Source organism: Acanthochromis polyacanthus, chromosome 15, assembly GCF_021347895.1.
Source record: "Acanthochromis polyacanthus isolate Apoly-LR-REF ecotype Palm Island chromosome 15, KAUST_Apoly_ChrSc, whole genome shotgun sequence".
NCBI lineage: Eukaryota > Metazoa > Chordata > Actinopteri > Pomacentridae > Acanthochromis > Acanthochromis polyacanthus.
The window spans coordinates 13,420,746-13,443,768 of record NC_067127.1 but is presented as its reverse complement, the minus strand read 5'-3'; the positions used below and the strand labels follow the sequence as shown (position 1 = coordinate 13,443,768).

At 40.1% G+C, this 23,023-nt stretch overlaps 1 protein-coding gene across 1 annotated transcript in view; it reads right to left on the bottom strand.

Moving 5' to 3' along the window:
* The window catches only part of adgrb3 (adhesion G protein-coupled receptor B3), a 110,816-nt gene that overhangs the window by 26,105 nt on the left and 61,688 nt on the right, over window positions 1–23,023 (bottom strand). The window contains 11 exon segments of the mRNA XM_051960114.1: window positions 3,999–4,042; window positions 4,612–4,632; window positions 4,635–4,676; window positions 4,678–4,718; window positions 6,490–6,569; window positions 6,947–7,022; window positions 8,021–8,167; window positions 13,026–13,134; window positions 15,983–16,051; window positions 17,946–18,140; window positions 19,189–19,295. Coding sequence (XP_051816074.1) covers window positions 3,999–4,042; window positions 4,612–4,632; window positions 4,635–4,676; window positions 4,678–4,718; window positions 6,490–6,569; window positions 6,947–7,022; window positions 8,021–8,167; window positions 13,026–13,134; window positions 15,983–16,051; window positions 17,946–18,140; window positions 19,189–19,295 — 931 coding nt within the window.

The following is a 23,023-nucleotide window of genomic DNA, read 5'->3' as shown; positions in this document are numbered from 1 at the left end:
TCCCAGCTGCAGCTTCAACGCAGCTTGTATCGTAACTAAAGCCAAACTTTTGGATGGTTGATTCTTCTGTGCAGTTATATATTTTTACATATTTAATTCACAAATTGCTGGCATGCTTTAGGTTGTTGGATGTCAGTTGGAAAACAAGGTTTGCTTGAAGTAAACATCAGTCAACAAAGTTGGAATGTAAGCATATCAAGCTGAGCCTGTGCACTAACATACTTCTGGTGATGATGAAGAGGTTTCTCTCAGTTCGTAGACATTGCAGCAAAGTGTTTGGTGTGGCCCGTTTGGCTCAAATTCAGGATCTCCAGATGTTTATAGAAGCTGAAGCTGTGGCAGCTGCTTTCAACACAACATGTAAATGATTAATAAATTTGATTCCTCGGATTGATAGTGTTCCTGGTACATACATTGTATGAACTGCTATAGCATTTGCAAACCTCAAAAAAGCTAAAGCACATGTTTAATAGTGTTATTTTGTTCAAATCCTTCTAAATGGTGCACTTTTTACCATTAAAACATGCAAGCATAGTCTCCTCTTATTAAATCTGTCTCCTACATTTATTATAAAGTTATGTTATCATTTAGTATATGGCTTGTAGATCTGCAGAGTGACCCATTATTTAATTACCTGAGGTACAAATGAAACATTATCCTGTGGCCTGAATCGCAACACAATTTTCCACTGCAGTTATGGAAATATATCGACATAATTAGTCATAAAGGCGGAAATGTAGTTATATTGGATATTTAATGCCAAGAGAATGGCAGAATATATAATGTATTAGATTCAGGGTGCTTTAGAGGAAGAGAAAAGATTTAACAAGATGAAAAAGATTATCTTAAAGGTAAAAAGATAGTAATAAAAGGCGCTCCGTAAAATACTGCGTGTTTCAAAGATAATTTAAAGAAAGGTGAAGGTGCTGACTTGCAAATCCTTGTTTAAGAATATGTAAGCCTTTATTGATAAAGGTTGTCCTTTTCTGTTTGATGTCTAGTCACTATAAGACTCTGGTGGATAATCTAAAAGGGGATGCTAAAGCATTAAAATGTCAGAAAGACACTCACATGGCTTTCCATGCACTGCTTTACAAGCATGCAGAGGATTTTAAAAGCATTTAATTGCAGGGGGATGCCAAAAAGGGTGGAACCAGTTTGTAATGCCATTCTGTATTTTTTTTCTTGCCATTTTAGTAGCAGCAAGAAAGAACAAAAGAGCTTAAACTTATACAAGTGATTACAATTTTTAATATGGGTTTGATTACTCTCCGTAACTATTTAAAGAAAGATGAGTTCCAAGTTTATCTGAAAAGTTATCAGTTGTAACTCATCCTGGACTCACAATGACAGCGTGGACAGTGTAATATTTCTAGTAAAAATCATAATGTTCCCTTATTTTCTGAAAGTTGGGAACAAAGTAAAATGAGTAGATTGGTAGATTAATTCCCCCAAACATTTGTTTTTGAACACAACACGGAAGTAAACTGATCTAAAAACCGCTGGGTTGCGTTTAATATTTTCCCTCGGCACAGCGGAGGGATATTGGTAATTTCAAGCTTGTTTGATAGCAGAAAATATTGACATTTGAAAAGTAATAAAAGCGTATGCATCTGACCTGTTTACACTTAGTGCTGCAGAGCTGCAGACTTGAAGAGCATTTTTTTTTTCAAAGAAAAAACAAAGAAAAGATATTGGTTATCAGAGCTCTCTGTGTATTGTGGATATTTTCCACAACACTGTGTGCTTATTTATATTATCCTTTTATTTTCTTTGATACTTTAAGGTCATCACTAAACTGGTCAGGTGAAGCAGTGCAGGGCTGGAATATAAAATCTAATCAAAACATAAGTATATTTCATTAAATATAGTCCAGACCTTCGCCTGATGGGAAATCTACAACAGCACATCTGACAGGTGAGTAATTTTGCTCATTTTACTTGCAAAAAAGAAGAACTAAAAATTGTTTGGTAAGCAATTATCTTGTCAAGACTCATTTCCGCTTTAGCATTAAAAGAGATGTAAACATTATGATTGCACGAACTATTATATTCTTCCTCTTAATATGACAAACAATCATTGGTTGGAAACTAACTCAGCTCCTTTGTAAGTGCTAATAATGTTGACTGACAAACATTCTAATGTTTTTAACACTTTAATGTTAGAATCGGAGCTAATTTCAGTCACTTTAAGCTTTACATTGTTGTTTAGACTAATCAATCCCTGTGCATCTCATATAAAAGCTGATGAATAAATTCGAGACAGATTTGCTAATGCACTTACTCACTTTTCCACCAGTGCAAATAATCAATCCAAATATCAAGATGTGTTTACAATTAGCTGGATCTTCTAGTCTCAACAAATGTAAATAGAGCAGCTCCGTGTTCACACGTTCTGTATCTGGACCACAGTTCTCCCACTTGTGAACAATATTTTCCTTCTGTTAATTGTTACAGCGAGCACTCTCATTTGGTTTGAACCAACATGGCTGACAGATGGTGCATTACCCCCTGAATGAGTCCTGAGAGTGGCTGCTATTGGGTAGTAGGAAGAGTCAAATGTTTGAAATGAAGATGATTATCATACCATGGAGTCATTTGGTGGGTGCTCTGATTAAAATGACTTGGTGCAGATCTGAGAAAAAAAAAACCCAAAAACAACATGTGGATATTGGCTTATGAAAGTCAGAGCAAGAGAATGGAGCAGAGTTGTCCCAGTTGTATCTTTGCTGTTCAAAAATAGACTAGTTGCCCTCAAATGCGGTGACAGAGGACAGACCATGCACAATTCACATGCTACTTCAAAGTAAAAGACAACAACCTCATGTCAGCTGCTGTCGGAGCTGCTTCATACACAGTTGCTCTTTGCTTTCACATTTCAGAAAACATATTTCCAGTGAGTGCTCATCCAACTTCACCGTTCCCCAATGAATAAATACACACAAAACATATTAGAAATATAACTGTGCTTTTTATAACATGTTACACAGTATTGTGCAGAATTCCTGTTTTAGAAAAATTCATTCAGTTTTCCTAAAAGATCAAGATTAAAATTTTGGTAACTGGTGGTAACAGCAAGCAGTTTCTAATAATATCAGTCCTTCAGTTGGGTTTGAAAGTTGTGTATTGAAAGCCGGGGTACAAACATGCTGTGAGAAGCTGCATTGTAAGGAGTGCAACAGATGAAGAGAAACTCTTGTGTATGCACCCAGACAAGCCTGTCTTCATCACAACATCACTGCCAAATGATTTTGCTTTTTCTTCTGTATCATGTCCAGTGCATGCATTTTATTCCCCCTGTGATTCCCTTGTGCATTGATGTGAGCTTTATGCTGCCTTGCCTCCTGCCTGCATTCCCTGACCCTATATTTTCTAAAGCCTGCAGCCTTTCAGTGGACCAGCTGAGGAGCCTCCTTATAGCCTACATCTTGTTTCGGATCTCATTTTGCCATTTTCAGTGGATGCTCTTATGTGGAAGTCCCCAGAAGCGAGCTTTGCTGCTTCACAGCTCCCAAGGCCACCAGTTTTCTCTGCTCTAAGTGGTTGATGGAATCATGACTTCATTTACTACACAGGACCAGTACAATAGAATCTCACCAACACTGACTGACAGTGCACACCGAAGTACCACAGGGCTAAATCAACACATTAGAGTCTCAGGAAATCACAAACTTCACACAGTTTCACCTACAGTATATCTGGTCTTTTCTAAGAAGGCTCCTAAGGTGTTCCTTTTATTTTGCCCACTCCTGATAACACTTCAATGCTGGTTTATTTCCCAGCTCTCTTGCTTGTTTGCTGTGCCATTAGGTTACCCAGAGAAAAGTGTCATTCTGACTTCTGAAGATGACGTGAGAATGAACACTCACACAATATCAGTGTAGCGGAAAAGTAATGTAGCCTTTCCGAAAATCCACACTATTTCATGGAGTAATTAAAAGCAAATCTAGCGATCCTTGCAGCAAAAAGTTGCAAAAGTGAAAATGCATGCCCACTTACATCATAGCGCTGTCCCACAGTGCACAGTAGGGGTTCATTGTTCCCTGAAAGGCAAGAAAAGGACAAAATATTTGATAAATAATGACAATAGCGGATCATTAGTTTCATCACCACCACTGTCATCATTATAAATCAACTGCATATTTGTCCTTCTATGTGGACCCTTTTGAAAATGTGTTTCATGGATCACATAGAAAACATAAATTGGAGTGTGGCCTGTGCTGTGATAGATACACACACACACACACAGTTGCTGACATGCTCAGACATTCACTTTATCTCGAAGATGAATAAAAAGGCCTGGATCATAGAAAGGGATTGTCTTTGTAATTATCTGGACGCAGCGCGCTCTCCTGACACTGGGCGCTTGCAAATTAATTATCGAACCAATTAACCACCATTGTGTGATGGCTAATGGGAGGAGATATGCGCTGTGGTCTTTGTGGGGCATTCAGTCAACAGACAAAAAAGTCTTTCAAAAACAGTGTCAAAAAGGGAGCATGAAAACCAATAACTATGGGTGCAAACAATATAGAATATTCACTGCTGATGTGGCGTGTTTGAGAATGTTTGCTGCTGTGATTCGGAATGACAAAATGACTGCGGTGCTTACGTTTGTCAGGTGCAGCCAGTTCCAATCTCCAGGTGGGACTCGGTTGCCTTGGGCTCGGGTCTCACAAGTCACAGCGATGACCTTGGAGTTCACAACTTGTGTGGTTCCTGAATCAAACAAAGATGACTAAAATTTAGATTTTTGTTCTAACTCTTGGAAGTCCTTGTCAGAACAATGTTTAATTGTCATGCAGGGTCTACAGCTGCTTCTACGCGGCTTTGCAAAAGTTCTGTTACACTCGGTTTCATGATCTTTAGAGACGTTTACATGTCGGAGTGAAAAATTCCATTAAATAAACTGAAAGTTCTACCTTATAGGCAGGTGTCCTTAAAACAAATGTTTTTCTCCGGTGAAGTTGTATCAAGATGGAAGTCAAAAGAGTTGAGATATCTGCTCTCCTTCGTGCTGAACATCAGCGGAGAGGCTAAAGAATGGTGAAGATCTTTCAGGTCTTCACCATTCTTGAAAGATCACTGAAAGATCTTCACCATTCTTGAGCCTCTCCGCGACTCGTGTGGACGGTCATTCCGGCTGATGTTCAGCTGCTTGGCTCTGTCAGACTTGTTGTGGCCAGCATGAAGGAGAGCAGATTATCTCAACTCTTTTGACTTCCATCTTGATACAACTTCACCGAGGAGAACAAACTTGTGTTTATGACACCTGCCTATAAGGTAGAACTTTCAGTTTGTTTAATGGAATTTTTCACTCCGACATGTAAACGTCTCTAAAGATCATGAAACCGTGTAACAGAACTTTTGCAAAGCCACGGTAAGTATGTGTTGATATTTAAGCATGTTATCCTCCTGTATATGTTTATATATTACATACAGCTTATGGGTGTGATAAGAAGCACATCATGCATCATGCAAAACATTTCCCAGCGTTCAAATCCTTAACCCTAACTTCGAACGCCTCAGGTCTCTTTTCATGCTAAGTATTAATACTTAAAATTAGGTTTAAGAGCGGAGTCTGCAAGACTCGTGCACCACGCAGGTATTAAAACCTGATGCGGTGTTTTAGGGGGGATTGTACACATATTGAGAATTTAAAGTTCCTCTCTGCCAGCTGATCAATAATTTAAAATTCAGAGTGGATGTCCTTAAAATTAATTTTTCAAGTAGTTTGAAGTATTTTCTCTAGTGCCCCTTGCATTGAATACTAGCCCAAATAGACACACTCAATCATAGGAGGACTTTAGAAAGCTGGCCATTACACACCAAAGCAGCTGTTAGAGGATGTTTACCTCTAATCGTGTTGAAAAGGTCCAAGCAGAGAAGAAAACAGACTGTACAAGCTCGGTGAAAATAAACATGAATGTTTCTTTTTGGCATCCTTCGCTCCTAAAGTCTGCCATTATAGTCACGTCTTAGAAAACATCTGCAGCTATTGTAAAAAAGTTGAATATATGCGTAGGTTTGATATATTTCTCTATGTATTTTGAAGCTAAAAGTCCATGAGCACTTTACACGAGGAAGAAAACTGTCATCTACACAAAGAAAAGTCGAGATGAGACCGCAGCAGGCTCTTTTCCTACAGGCACCATTGAGCTGAAAATATTTTTATCTGACTTTCCCATACGGTACGAGTCCGTTTTCTGTACTTATCTTAAAATGGAAATCAATGAACTAAATGGATAGGTTCTTTAGTTCTCCACTCAGACTGCACTGACAGATTTCTGACATTTAGTGGTGGGAAAGTTTTTTTCTCTCTCTCTTTTTTCATTAAAGCTTCAAAAGCTTAAAATCTGGCAAATGGAAAACGCTCGAGTCTAACAGTTGCCACTTGATCAGCTTATCATCAAGTTGGTTTGGAGAGGGCAGACTTCAGCGTCCCATTATGAGCTCGTCTCCACGTGTGCTCACAGGGCTGCTGCTCTACCTGTGACAGCTGGCCTGGCTGGTCCTGGAATGACCGTTCCGTCCTTGGGACACTGGTGCCAGGGACTTGTTGACTGGGGTCTGACACCAGGTGTTTGTTAGGGACATCCCACTGCTTTTCCAGACACTAATGCCACCTTAATTAACTACATTTTCTATGCTACAGCAACTATGTTTCATTTACTAAATTAGAGTCAACAAAAACCTGCATTTCTCTGTAAAAAAAGCCCTCTTTGTTAGTAGCTACAGTAAAAACTGGTTGAAACTTAATTGCATGTCTGCAAAGTGGAACATTTCAGCAACACTAGAGCCACAGAGACGCAGCCTGTTTCTCAGGCTTGAGCTACTACTGTGAATAAAAATGGACACCTCTGCAGCTTCCAAAGGATTAAATCTGTCTCCTATTTCCTCCTGCCAGCAGACCAGAAAGTACAGACAAGGAGAAATATTGCCCTTACTTTGGTGAAGGTAGCATGAGTCCAAGAGTCTTGTAGAGAACAGTTCCCAAAATGAAGACAGGTGATCCTTCCATATCTAAAAGAGGAAATGAAGCATCATTTAAGATTGTCGTTAGATTTTTACATTGATAGGCTTCTTTTTTTTTTTTAGCCTCACACACCCTCATTAAACAAGCGTTGCAGGATGTTTTACGTTGCAGCATAGTAAGCTTTCATAATTCAAAGGAAAGTTTTAATTGGGAGCAACATTTGGCTTGAATAAACTTGCTAAATTGCTGTGCCAGTTTCTGCTTAGAACACTTAAAGGAACAAAAAAAAGGATTTTCTTTGACAAGGAGTTCTTATTTTCTTACAAAAGGCTTTGTTGATTTCAGTAAGAGAAGTGCTAAAGTCTCCTATAAAATCAGCTTCTTACACTGTCCAAATTGGAGAGGCCGGGACTGAGCACGTGGCACAGATTCCTAATCAATCGCTTGCTTTGTTATCTTTGATATATTCCAGATAAGACTGATTACACCAATTTACCAAATTGTCTGGCTCTGGATTGCGATGTACAGACTGGCAGTGTTTGAAAGGATGCTGAAAATGCTGAGTTGCGGGAAAACTCAGTGACTGAACGAGCACAGGCAAGCAGACCGGCTTTGTTTTACGGTTTGTAGCATTATTTCTCTTTCCCAAAACAATGGTGGTGTAGCATAAAGTAAAAAAAAAAAAAAAGATAAAATAAAAAATCTTCAGAAGACTGATGTGTCTGTTTGAAAGTTTTGCAAGCCTTCAGACGAAGCAATTCAGCTGAAATCATTCCTGAGATGTCGAGATATTTATTTTCTATTCCTCGTCAGTGGCCACTGAATGCACCATTATGTATTCAGTACGCATTAATCCGACATTTCTACTACAGCTTCTTCTACAGATTTTAAAGAAGTTACTGCAGGGTTTATTTCTGAAGTTTGACATACCAATTCCAAGACAAAGTTTGCACACGGAGGCTGTGTAAGAGACTGAGGCTCCTGAAAAACGATGTATTGGACTGCAAGTCACATGGCTCTGTGATATATACATTCAGTCACGTACCTGCTGACTGGGAAACAAAGAGGCCCTTTGGGATGACCACTTTATCTTCAGAGTTCCTGGCCCAGTCAACCATGCCTTTACGACCTTTCATGGGGAAGTTGATGTCAGTCATCACGGATACTGCTGGAAGTCTCTGGATGCTGGCAACTGCAGTATTCATGCAAAAAAAAAAAAAAAAAAAAAAAAAAACCCACACCAACAAAAAGCAATAAATTATTAACATACCGAAGAGCATTTATGAGTTTGTCGACCATCTCACGGGCGATCATCGTGAATAAAAAATCGAGTTGAACAGCTAAATTTGGTTACTTGGAGAAACAGTTCAAGGAAATATGCTTCTTGCTGAGAGAGTTAGACGGAAGGATCGAATCCACTCACATGAGTAAACAGTACAACTACCTCTGCTGGATGGGGGGAAAAAACACCTACTGGCACCACAGTAAATAACATACTATATGCTGCTGGTTTCCACTGTGCAAAAACCAAAGTAAAAATGGCAAATCGTGTGGGAGTTTATCTGCTGGGCTATGTTTGAGTTGAGGCAGTGACTTTGGAGAGAGTGAGCGAACTATACTACAGTCCAGTATTACATCACTGTGCACAGAGCAGCTTCTGTTACCTGAGTTTACCTGCTACATCCCTGTTTGAACACTGCAAAATAAATATGAGCACAACAGAGCTGAAAGAGAGTCGCCCACCAAACACCTGAGCTTTACTCTTTAAAGATACAATCTGTAATCATTAAACAGACAAAAGAGAAGCATTTTGATTAAAGCTTAAGACGCAGAATTTGAGCACTCTCAAATTAAGAAAGCGTTTATTATGATGTTATTTGTTTATATCTGAAATGTTAGTAAAAACCTGAGTATGACCAGTGTATATTTTTAATTGTGATACACTGAAATAATTGAGCTAAATCGAATTATATATGCAAATGCCGTAAAATTTATATGTCAACGAACCCACGCCAGCTGGGCTTTTGCTGCGCCCATGTACCTCAAAGTACAAAGTCAAAGCCACAACTGGCACCTGACAACTGGTAGACAGGTAATCTCCTTAATCACTCTTTCCGTTTCTCACCTCCCTGCTGAGGTGCCATAAAAGGCCAGTGCATGCACTAAGGCAATGACAAGGAAAATACCCGGGATCAACCGAAAAGGCCTTAGCATTACAAGGGGAGGATAAAGCCGTACTGTTCTCCACCCGGTATCACATCCAGTCCCAGTCAGGTGGTGCTTCAGCAAGGGGGAATCTCAGGCTAATCCTACCATTGATGCAGAAGCTCTATTGTTCCTTGTGCTGTGCCAATAATACAATTTGAATCCTGGCAAGACTCCTTGTTTGAGTGAAATCTGTGACAGCGAAGGTGTGTCTGTGTGTTTGGGATGATCCTGCGGCGGGCATGAAATCACACAGCACCACGAGGCCTGCCATTTGCAAAGAGGCCTGTTCCCAGCACCAGATGTTGGGAGCAGCAGTGGTAAGTACGTGTTTATTTGTGTTTGCGGTTTTAGTCACAGGGCACACTGTGAAACACAACAGGGTGCTTGGAAGATTGTCTTTCAGAGTTCTGGGTAATTCTGCAGGTAAATGGGGCTTTGCGGTCGTCTGATAGGACTAGGCAGCACAAATAAAGCAGTCATTTAGGACAGTGATGCTTCTAAACACCGATTCAGTGCACTAAGAGTATTCTGTACGGCTCATTTTCATAAGAGGGAATTACAGCATCGCTCATTACGTCTGAATGCGTTCATGAGAGGTTCAGCATTAAGTAAACTGTTCAAGTCAGACAACACTAACATTTTCCACAGAAAATAAATTAAACAGCATTTGCGGCTATTGTATGTGCGTAATTGAAATTAATTACTATTAATGTCATAATATTCTCTCAGCCATGAAGCATAGCCACACAATAGACTGCCAGAACCAGAATGACAAAAGTACATGATGTATTCCACCTTCAAAGTGGCATTTAATTTTTGAAACATGTCCTAAGCTTCACTTTGTCCTCTAAGTGTTAGCTTGTAAGGACGGGGAATAAGTTGCTGGAGTGGAGAGCCTTTTGCAATCAAGGTTATTTGACTAAAAGGAGGAGGACAGAGGACGATACAGTGGTGACAGCCAGTATTTATCTCGGTGTCAAGAGGCTGCCATAAATTAGTGACGAAATGATGCCGCAATATCTTACTCAGCCAGATGCTCTCCACTTGGCTTCCACCGGTGGACCCACAAAACTTTCCATTCCTTTAATCAAAAGGGGCCACGTGGCCACTGAGGCTCTATGGTGTGAGCTGAAATTACTGCTGCTGGCCTGCGCAGTGACCAAGGATGAAACAATTACACAGGAAAAACTCTTCAGCCCTTGTGTTAGTCGTGTATTAATAAATCTGGCACATTTGTTTTCCAAATAACTTGAAGACTTAAACAGAAAGCAGTAATTGTTTCTGACATTTATGAGAAAATAAAAACAAAACGGGAAAACATGCAGTCAGTTCTTGCACAAAGAAATTCTCTTTACAAGACCCTTTTATTTTACCACCAGCAACCAATGAGGTTGTGGTTGATTTTAGCCAGAGGCAAAGCATTACTGCTACAACTCTAAATAACTGCTCAAAAGCCAAATGTTCCCCTCAGCTTTGTGCTGAGATTTAACAAAAATACGTAAAAAAAAAAAAAAACCTTTAGAAATCTGCCTGTGTTAGTTTTCTGTAATAAAAATGATAATGCTGTTGTACTGTACTCCAATTGTTTGATAGGAAATGGTTTTTGATAAATGAATATTCTTTGTATTTATGTGCAAACAAATGGTCTCAAATTATGTCTGATTCTTTGTTGGGTCATATTCAGATCACAATTAAATATTAAGTCATGCTGTAGTATTATGTTAGTGGATATGTGGATATGATGTTGCAGGTTATCTTTTGTAGTGAACATTATATCCTCATTTATCTATGTCCAAACTACATTTTTACAATGTAGATAAAATATTCACAGTAGACTACTTGTGTCAAGTTTTGAAGGAAATTATCTTCGTCCATGTAATCGAATGAAACTTGTGGAAAAAAAGTAAAAATTCTTGATATGCTTGGGAAAAAAAAAACATGATTTGCACAAAAAAGACTAAGCATACAACTCCAGTATGCTACTCCAAGTAGGGGCCCTGATTATGCCAGTCAGTGCTTTCTCAGACTGAGACGCAGTGCTGCTGAGTTGCACCATTGTTCCATGTTTCTCAAAACGATTTTCTTTCATATCATGTCCGACAGATGGCTACGGTTTAGTCCGCAGTCTCGCAGATATGAATAGAGGCCAGGCAGTGATATAGTTGACAATTATAACAAGAGTCAAGTATTTCAGATTCAAGTTCAGCTCTGCAATACTCACCGCCGCTCAAGGAACTGGTATGAATCTGGATTTAATGCTTAACTGTCAATTTAGAGTCGCTTTCACAGAACAAATTTCATATTGTGTATAAAGCAGGGGTCATGTGTTAATGCTTTTTTGAGCACTATGAGGAGACAGTGGCAGTGAGTTTGGAAGACTACCATTAAGCCAAATTGAAAGAAGTATAAAATAGGAGAAGGGCGCAGAAGTAATCTCACATCTGTGAAAGAAGTCATTAATGCTTGGCATTATGAAATGCTCTCCAACCTGATTTCCAAATCCAAATCCATTAGTTAATTTGACTCTCTCAATGTTTCATAATGGCATTTTGATGGGCGCATTCATTGAACCATGTTTGGTATGCTATTCTGGGGACTACCTATTCATCATTATGGAAATGATATACCATAAAGAACCACAATGAGTGAATGTTTGCCAGAAGTGGGTCAAATGTTAGGTATTGTAAAGAATACAAGGAGGAAACCTCACTCCTCAAGGGGAATTGCCTTCCAGCACAGATGTACATGCTCACATTCACTTGCATGAATAAATCAAGACCACAGTTCTATTATTCCGTCCCAGTAAGACACCATTTATGGCTGAGTAAGAAATGAAATGCCATAGAGACCTCAGATCATCCAAGAGACTGTGCGACAGAAGCTAAAAGAACTCACAGCAACATCGAGGAGGAGAGCTATTGCTCAAACGCTCATATCCAGAGGCAGTTCTGTTTTTTTTCTCCACAAAAAAGTGGAGTCATAATCTGGACCAAAATAAGTGTTGCATAAAAGCTCATTACAGCTGCAAAGAATCACATGTAATTTCACTTCCAATTTGAAAGCCTTTTAATCAGATACTCCCTTTTTTTTTTGTCCATGACTGATCATCTCACAAGCAACTGACAAACAACTTTTTATTAATGCTGCTTCACTATTGCAAAACATGCTTTAGGGTACACTTTGCTAATCAGGCCTTTCTCAAAGAACTGCAGTATAGTGCAGCATCAGACAGAATTATTTTACCTTCAAATATACCATAAATATTTTATGTGATTATTGAAAGAAAAATAATCCTTGAAACTATGTATAGAGAATGCCTATAATTAATTTAAGACTTAGTGGTCAGAAAGGAACACAAAGTGAGTAATAACACAGGAAAAAAGCATACCAAATCTTTAACTGCACTGCTTATATATTATAAATGAGAAAATCCGTAGTATTTTAAAATGTACCCATGGAGTGCATTTAGCTTAATGGTCAATATTATGAGTATCCATCGTCATTATTTAGAAGTGATGTGTGCATTTTTTCTAGTTAAGAGCATTACTCTGGTGGGGGTTCTTACGCCGCATGCTCTTGATATTGGATTGGGTGTTAAGTGTTTTTATAGGAATTTACCACATTAAGACCACAAGATCAGTTTTAATTAACATTATTGATTTGCAGTAATTTTACTCCCCCCACCCTTACCACGCGCCATTTATCCTAAATTAATGATGGTGGGGAAATTGACACAAGGAGTCAGCAGAGCACAGGGATTATGTGCCCATGTCAAGCAGAAATAAACGGTAAAACGAGCTCAGTGGCTGCAGGGCTGGAAAGAAAAGTGGGCTGATTCTTACCCAAGTTCCCCGTCATCAGATAGGCATTGTGGAAATCCTTCATGCCCAGTCCAACAATGTGGATGAATTCCTCTATGACCTGCATGAGCTCCACTGCTCCGGGGTAGATCTGGACAAGATAAAAAGGCGAGAGGACACTTTCAATTTCAGCACTGCTCAAATGATTTCACAATTTCAAAAGTAGGTATTACTAGAAAGACAGAAGTGTATGAAATAAAAAGAGTGAGCAAAGCATATTGTATAATTAAATACAAAAGCTGAACTGAATAAAACATTAAAAAATCAGCATAGCTGAATAAAATTTGAATGGAAGAGACGAAAAATGGGGAATATATATAAAACAGGGTCACATATTTACTGATATTTAAATTAATTCAAATTTTTTCTTTAGTTTTGCAACAAATGTCACCATTTATTTGCAGATTTTTGTGCAGTTTCATGTAATTTTCACGCAGTTGAAACTTTAACAGCTGAAACAATTAATCAAATATGAAATGCTTTTAATGATAAACAGCCTCGTTCATTTTTTTATGTTTTTAATACCAAGTTATTACTTGCTTAATGAAGAAAACAAACCATACAGCAAGTGAATATAAAAATAGTCATCCACTGTAGCCCTAAGTGACCCTTCCATGTGACATCAGCATCAGAACTGTAACCACCGGCTTTGCCAGCATAGTTGCTGGTTGGCTTCCCCTCTCAAAGGCCCTGCCAAGTCAAGGGTGATCGCCTTGGTTCATGTGCCATTTCATGGACATCAGCACTAAGTGAGAGAACGTAGAGGCAAGAATTCAGGACCACGGACAGTTCCATGGCTCAACCAGCAACACTCAGTCCAGTCAGCTCTTTCCCATGAGTCAATAAATCAAAGACACATTAATCCAATGATTGACCTTCAAAAGATTGGACCACTGTCCTGGCTGACAGTCTCATGGAGATGGCTCAATTCTACTGAGAGGCTTTGACTGGGATATCTTGAATACTGGCAGTGCAGTGTCATATTTGCCACAAAATATCAGCTCCACAGAATACAATTTTAATTCTGGTTTACGATTGCATCTTGTCATACTGATATTATTGCAGGGCTTCAAGATATGTGGGTTGATGTCAGATAATTAGAAAGGCCTTTGAGTGGCATTTAGCAATTAACACCTCACTCCGAGTTGGTATTCAACACCTGGGGCAGGTATTTCCCCCCACTGTAACGCCTTGTGTTCTGTGCGTGTTTGCACATGCCTGTACATGTGCCGCCGCTAAGCCAGGCAAGCGGATCAGTGATGCTGAAGTTGAGAGCCTCTGACACAGCAGAGTGAAAGCCATAGTGGGGGAGAAAAGCACATCACGTCGCCCCTTCCGGCATGTCTGACGCAGAGTGCAGTCATGCTCATTCTGCTGGTCTCCATGGCAACCATGAGATGTGAAGGCAGCGCAGGGAAATGGCTGCAGTGGAGGTTCTGTAGACAGAGCTCTTCCTTTCCTTGCCATGGTAACAGTGACAGGGGGTGAATATATAGTGATCTGTGCACAAAGCCAACTCTACAGCCAGTAAAACCTCATAGTGAGGTGTTTCATGTGAGCGTTTTGAATGTCCACAGCATGCAGTGTGTGGGAGCTGTGGAAAATGAGCTCAGAACACTCTTTAATGCAAGTAAAGCCAGCAAGTGAGAAAAAATGTTTAGCTGTGAAGTCCAAGCGTCATCTGGTGAAATCAGACGGCATCGCTTAAGCAATGTCCACTTGGGAAAGCGAGGAAACTGAAGCAGCTCTCCTTAGACATGCATGCTAATAGCTACAGAAATAATTAACCATGTCACATATCTCTTGTGTCTGTTCAATCACACAGACAACTTTTGCTATATTTCCTCTGATCTGTCCATCCCTGTCTCTGACTCATTCTTACTGACAAAAAGTGCTCGTTTGTGTGCTCCAGCAACATACCTTTGGGGCTTGCCAAACTAAAGCTGCAGAAAGCAAACACCTAATTACTGCCTATACAGACAGCCAGGACTGGCACTTCTAGCAAAACTGCCTGTGTTCCCCCTACCATCTTAGCTGAAGTCGAGCGTAGAGAAAAGGAGGCAAAAGAGAGATCCGACTTATTTTAGGGCACCACCTCAGTCACGTGTCAGTGCAGGTGACACCTAATTCAAGTCAATTTACCAGTGAAGGTGACAACAGAGCAGATGCCCTTTGCAGTCGCCACAGATGGTATCTCTGTCAGAGTCTGGATGTGTGGGATTTCAGGGTACAGGTTCTCTTAGACACCAGTGGCACTTTTGAAACGCAGAGTCACCACCTCTGAAGCGGAGAGATGTGCCCAACCGAGGACGTAGCCAGAAGTCAATCCTCATGGATAAACACAATGTAGAGAAAGAGCACTGTTCTGTGCCCAGATGTTTGATATACAGTACGGTGCTGTTGTCTCTGTATTTGTAGAGGGTACTGAAGCTGTTTTCGTTTTTCTCTCATATTGCCTTTTTCATATGATAGAACAATCTTACAATGCCTTTAAAAAAAAAAGGCAGACAGGGAATTGGAGTCATAGTTGTGATAGTACAAGCAATAAAATGTCAAAAGTGTTTGTTTGTTTGGCAAAATTCAACTTAAGTAATGATCAAATCACACTGGTTGCCACGATATGGATGAAACAATGTGTGTGCAGGAGGAATGAATCCTGCAGTGTTAGTAGTTGAACAGTTTCTATGGCAGTGCTGCTGCCACCAAGTGGAGCTCTGAGGAACTAGTTTTCTAAATGAGGCCAGATGTCACACCTGCTAAATGACCTCACAATCATACGTGTATATGTAGCTGTAAATTATCCTGAAACCACCCTGACTGTTCTTTATCTCTGCCACGTCAATTGTGCAACTACAAACAAGCCTTATGCTGAATTCTGAGGCACACAACATCCATGCAGCAGTCTGAATTATTTACTAGGAGCACTGCCACACGCTTACCTTTTGTGCGTCTTCCCATTTCTCCTTATTTTCCTCCTCCAAGAGGTTGCTGATGATCTGAAAGAAGTTCTGTGGAGATGATGAAAGGGAAAATACGTAACACACCCACACACAAGTATTATAGGCACTGCAGCAAGACGCTTTTATGAAATCATGACATAAATACCATGCACTCAGAGAGGACTGAGGACTGATGGATATTACGCTGACATTTCTGATTGCAGGGAATAATGATGGCCCCTGCAGGGCTAAATAGGACCAGGAAATTTGCTGCTCAAGCCATGAAGATAAATGATAAGAGAAAAGCTGAAATTTCTGGTTGGGCTCCGACATAAATATACCTTGAACCTTCTGCAGCTTGCAGCAAACACTTAATGCTACAGGAGATAAGCACAAGCAGCAATCAGGAAAAAAAAAAAAGATGAAAGGGAATGTTTGAGTAGCTGTGTGGATTGTCTTCTTCAGCAGTGGAGAGCAGGGGCTGCTTGGGGTGCATGCCTGCAGTAGTAATAGGACCCCTGTCTGATCTTTAGCCTTGTTATTTCGTCTGGTCTACAATGTGCCTGAGGGAGTGGCTCTCTCTCTTGACACAGGCTATCTTGTTTTCTACTTGAATGCTTATGCTCCCTCTGGTGGTAATGTGCCCACTTTAACACTGCATTAGCGCAGAGACACACGGAGGGGTTGGGCTGGCTGACTGCTCTCCTGTCTGCCCACACACACTATAGAGCTCTCCTAATAACCAGAGACAGGATGCTTTCCTCATCTCATAGATTTTCTACGGTAGGAAAATGGCTGAATGGGGGCCTAGGCTTCCCATCCATGGCCAGCACATTTGGGTTTTATTTCTGCAGAATATTAGACAGGCCATACGCCTTACACCCAGTGGGAAATGTTGATAGATGTGCATGAAACCAGCAGAAAACTCCAGAAAAGCAGCATCTCTGACATTTTGTAGTCGAAATATCACCGCACTTTGGAAGTGTATAATTAAGTACCTTGACCATTTTTGAGATTTAATTAGAGAAGCTGCATGCCACTTAAATCCAATCACAAAAAATGCTAAAGCTCTAACAGTAATATGTGTCTAGTATCACTAGTTTTGCTATGTAGGATTTGTTTTGGCCTTTCTTTCTAGTTTATGAACTCTTTCCTTAAATCCTGGAAAAATCCCAATAATCTTAGTATATTTCCATATTTAATATACTGAAAAAAAAAGCTTATTAGTCAGTAGTCTGTGTGTTTTGGGACTTCACTAATGGAACTTATACATTCTTGGAACAGAATTTTTTCTGCTATACAGAAGATGGCTCACATTTTGCTAATTTCCTGGTCCTATTACTTACAGTCCTATGCAGAAGAGTCACAGCAAAACAAGCCTGACATGGTAACAAATCAAGGTTAGAAGCTGGAGAATAACATTTATCATTAACACACATATAATATTAAAACTTGCTTTACTGTTAGCATCACAAAATTCATATCAGTTATCTCCTTCCCATTTATATTCTCTCTCTGGTGTCAAGGGATATGCAAACACACAGAAACACTCTAAAAACAATGTGTACAAATTGTCACACGTGCAGAACAGCACGAAGATCACAATGAGGCTTGAGAAGGGTGTCTCTGAAGATGACATAAATTGTCTTATTGTTGATGGAGGTGGAGCTTTAGCTATAATCTCCATCATCCTATTGACATAAAGAGGATCAAGGCTGCAGTCAAACCCAACATGATAAGATGAAACAGCTTAGGATGTGTAGGAGATGTCCTGATACAATAGAGCTATGAGGTGAGCTTGTCAGCCATTGTGGTATTTCAGACATATATTACCGAGCGGGTGCTAAAATGTATCAGCATCACTGTTATCCAATTAATTGTTCTGTCAAAAGTGATGCATTTGGCAAAACAATGCAGTTAGATCCATGTTTAAAGTCTTAAAATAAACCCAGCATCCACTCACTTGCACATCATCTGATGACGGCTCATAGCTGGCCCTCTTGAAGGTCTCCGTCACGTTGCGAAGGATCTCCACTGAAGACAACAGATCACCAGCGTAGAAGTTCCTCCTCTGGGTGAGATCTAGAAGATTTTTCGTGACTTGGGACATCCCATCCCCTGCCAGCATCCTCTGGCCCTTTGCAAGGTGCCCCTGAACCTCCAAAAACAGGAGAAGACAGAACTTGGGGCATCGGTGTCCTCTGGTGCTGGTTTGCAAGATACAAGTTAAGCTACACATTTGGAGTAAATGGAGTGCAAAAAATCAGGAAGAAAGATTCTACTCTCTGAAGTCCGTTATGTGACACTTATATCTAAGCCAGGCTGGAATGTATTCTGCCTCGCGGATGTTTTGAAATGAGCCAATACGAATAAAAGAGTTAACTGGAGCAGAAGACACACATTTAGGCAGAAATTGCACAGTGAAATGACATTTCACATCATTGCACAGGCTTTATGTCCATAAATACACGTTCACAGGTGCAGCGCTATATGTGCTATCTCAGCTCTTCTGAATTATTTTATTTTTAACAGTGATGGAGAGTTACCAAAATTACCTATTCTAGTGGAAGTGCTACTGCGTTTCCAGGCTGAAGGCAAACACACTAAAGCAGAAATTTATTTAAAGTAGCTCAATAAAATGTACTGAGACTTCAATGAAAAACAGTTTTTCTTGTGATTAAAATGTCTCATCAGACGAGCAATGCAAAAAAAGATGAGAGGGTTCACATAAGGTTCTCCTGCTCCGGAAGAACTGATTCTGTTAAAGAGAAAACCGTTTTCCTCAGTTACCTGGTTTCATTATGGTACAATGCTTTAGATTTAAATGAAGCATAGTATATTGTAATTTATTTCAGCAGATAATATCTAAAACAAGCACAAGCAACTTCTTTGAATGCTGCAGAACTACAACATGATTCTTAATTACAGCATTTGTTTGTTTTTCAGAGTTCTAGTGTAAGAACTAAGACAAATACAGATGAGAACATGCCAGAAACTCTATATCAAACTGTTTAAGGACTTGACAAAAATCATTCATTAAAAAGTAGAAAAATGGCAAAATCTGTATTTTAATTTGCTCCACTATTGAAAGTGGTTAATCTTTGGCTACAGTGTGATGAGAATGAGGGGGTTGGGGAAACACTGGGGAGGTAATTTATGATGCATTGGAAACAGAGGCTGTGAGAGGGAGCTGACTTTGCACCTACTGATTGCTGCAAGTATCTGAATTCATTTGTTATGCATCGAGCATAGCTAGGCTGCTCCCAGAAGGCCACACCACGGTGATCCAAAGAGCAGCGTCGACTAGTGGTGCCTGTGGAGGGGAAGGAGACAGCGACAGATTTGGAGAGGAGAATCAGCGAGGGAGGGATGAGAGGGGAAGATGAGCAGGCGCAGAGAGCGTACAAGGAGATGGGGGGTTGGGGGGGAGGATTAAGACCAAAAGAGAGGGAAAAGAAAGGCAGATGGAAGTGGAAGGAGGAGGAGGAAGACAAAAAGAAGAGAGAGAAAAAAATTAATTGTTTTCATGAGAGTCTTATCTTTTTCCCCTTTTATCCGTTTCTTCACTCACCATCAAAATTTGATGTCCCCCATTAAAGTTTGCATTGAAGTTGAGGCACATTATAGAAAGAGGAGGAAGGTTTGTGCTAGGAAAGTGATGCAGTATTTGAATGGAACTGGTTTAATATTGTGACAAACGACATGGTCCCAGGTCTTTTAATACATCCACTGTGTGCCGTGTTAATACGACTTAGAGTTGCTTATCCAAACATGCCGCAGCTAGACTGTGATAGCTGTCAGGCATTTAAACAGTGATCCTGAAATAGCAGAACATCCTAATATCCACCCACATTGCCATGTACATCCTACATATGGGTCCAACATCACACCTTCCCAGCTGTCGACCTGGTGGAGTGCACTTCACACATCACCCCGCCGCTCCAACACAGGTGCTCGACATCCTGAGGAAAACTCCCACAGTACAAAACATTTCCCCTGGCATCGGCGCTTCACATAAGCCCTCTCTCTATCTCATGTTCTCTCTCTCCTCTCGCTCTCCGTCTTTCACACACTAACACACACAGACAGAGAGAGATCAAAACCACACCCCCGACGCCCACCTTTTCCACAGCTACCACTTGGCGATATTCACTGAAGCCGTGAACGCACACAAAGCATCGCTATATGCTGGGAGCAGCCATGCAGCACCGTGAGACAACCCAGAGGGCAGCAAGAGAGGCCCACTCCTTTACACTATGCTGAGCATCTGTCTCCCACAAAACTGGCTTCACCTGGCCGGTTTAATTTACTTTCACAATCCATATCGGTACAGTTAAGGATGCCGGAATGCTTTCAGACATTTTTTTCCATCATCTTTTAGGGCCCTTTGCTCAAAAAAAGGTGGTAGAAAATGTATTTTATGATGACTTGATACCTAGAAATTACACATTTGCTTCAGTGTTTTTGCACTGACATTCCTAAAGGTCATTGTGAACCGAGAAAGTCTGAGAGCAGGAATTGACAAAAAGACACAAAACAGTGAGAAGAGGTCACATTTAAGAACTGCTTGAAATTCATAAGCATGAAAGTTGCTCTAAAAACAGATGTGAAGCTTGTCACTGTATTGATTTAAAAGACAAGTTTAAATCTGGAGTGAAAAATATATATTTCATTGAAATCATGTTTGTTTTTTGGTCTATTTTTGTGAGTTTTACATTGCATTATGTTGCATCTTTAATGTGAATTCAGTGGTACTGAAAGGCACAGTTGTACAGACTAAAACAATCACCTGTTTTAGGATAAAAGATGCATATTGTGGTTAATTAACTGTACAAAATAAAACCTAACAATATATGTGTCATAAATACGTTACACAAAACATATCTACATCCTAGGTGCTCATGGGATCTGGATTTTTGAGGTGAGGTGAGGAACAAACAACAGTAAAAGTGGGTTCATAATTTCACTGTGTTGTTTGTTTTCAATAAATAAATCCTACTTGACAGTTATTTAGAATTTGATCTCCGATGGCTTTGATCTGTGTTGATGGTGGGATCAAACAGGGTCAGAGACAGAAACCTGAGGCCTTCACTGTGATTCTAGACCAATCTGTCATCTGTCCCCACATCATCAGTGATGTATGTAGAGTAGGCTGAGTATGAAATATAGGTCAGTGGAGATGTACTTGATCAAAACCAAGGCTGCTCTCCACTGAGGCATTGACCTGTCACTGTCCGGTTTTACAGCGTTCTCTACTCGGCAGCCTGTAAAGGAGATTTTTAGTCAAACAATCCTGCCCTAGACAGAAGGCTTAAACAGTGTTTATGGACTGACGAGTCTGAGGTAAGACGTGTCTAAAAACGTCCTCCGAGAAGGATTTTAGTGGACTTGAACATCATCCAGTGGTGATAAAGCGAGAAAATCCTTTTCTTTATTTATAAAGAAAGAAAACCTAAAAATCTGCAGCTACCAGAAACATGAAAAGCCTGAATATACAAAATGAAAATGACCACCTCCATTCTCAAGGATGAGGAGTAATTTATTTTGCAAGAAACGGCAGGATCATTTTCTCTGCATTAACCTGTGAAGCGTTTGCTTAATAACCTGTGTATGTGGTGCTTTAATTGCTTTTTCAGCTTGAACTTTAATTGATAATTGAGATTTGGGGGCTCTCATTACACGGGGGCATTAATAAAAGTGCAGTAACTTTTAGAAGCAAAATCTCCTGTGCAAATTAACTAGCAACTTCAGGTGTTAATAAGTTTGCAAAAGCTGCACGTAAAATTTTAAAGTCAAACTAGAATTAGTGCCTCGCGGTTGTCTCTGCCTGTCAAAATTGCAGTTTACATCTGTATTTGTGCAGACATGACACTGGATATAAAATACCACATCATGATTTTATTCTATTAGACATAAATGTGAAATTTTGCCACAATTACAGCATGAATTCTTGAGTTATTGCCACAGTTTGGTCACAGTGATCTTTGACCGCAAAATCAGTTCATCTTCAAGTTTAAGTAAACGTTGGTGTCAGATTTGAAAAAGAAATTCTCACGGCTGCTTTTAAATGCCTCCGTCCTTGTCTGTCACCGGTTCAGATGCATTATGAATAGAAAAGCTATTTAAAGATACTATGTGTAAGAATGTGAAGCGACTAACATGTGTTAATTACTTGCTCATGTGTGGACAGATTGTAATGTAACTAAAATAGTGAGACCTCGCCTGCCTTTCTCAGTTTCCTCTAACAGCCTGTGGACTGATTTCTATTCTAAGGACTCTGAATGAATGTTCCAATACAATCTTGGGACTGTGTTTATGCTTCCTCCCCAGTCTCTAACACAAATTCCCACCTATCTTCTATCTCCACACTTTGTTTTAGCACTGTGGCAGTGCCGGAGAGCCAAATATAGTCCATATAGTTTACAGCCAAGCTAAAACAATAGTGCAACTTTTGTTTCCCTCATCTATCAACATGATGTCAGACAATCACATTCAGTGTCGTGTACGTCATGTCACGGTTTTGGCTGATGTCTTGGATGCTCGCCTACCTACTGAGTGTGAGCATGTGAGGAAGCTCAGGCAACAGGATGCTGACTACAGTTTACTTGACAGATACTTCTGTAATTATTAACAATGTTTTTTTTAATGTTTCCCGTTAAGGATACTACATTGGAATACCGAATTACTACATTTGACTACTAATATAGGCTTTTATATAATGTTGTACAGCATTCCAAAGAATAAGTACAAGGAGGAATGTCACTGTAAATTTAATCTTACTGTCTGGAATGGTACTTTTCACCAGTTTCTGAATCTTCGTCTGACACACAATTCTGTGTCTGTGTGCACCCTGTCGACTTTTCCTCCCTTCTCGCCCCCGGTGGCGGTTGACATCCATGTGGACCAAGGCGGAGCTGACGCCTCGGAGTGCTGTCCCTGAGGTGACCTTGATGACGACAGTGACCACGGTTGAGTAGGTGCTGAAACCCTCTGACACATTTGGATGACGCGCCCATGCAGTCACGGCACATTCACGTCGCA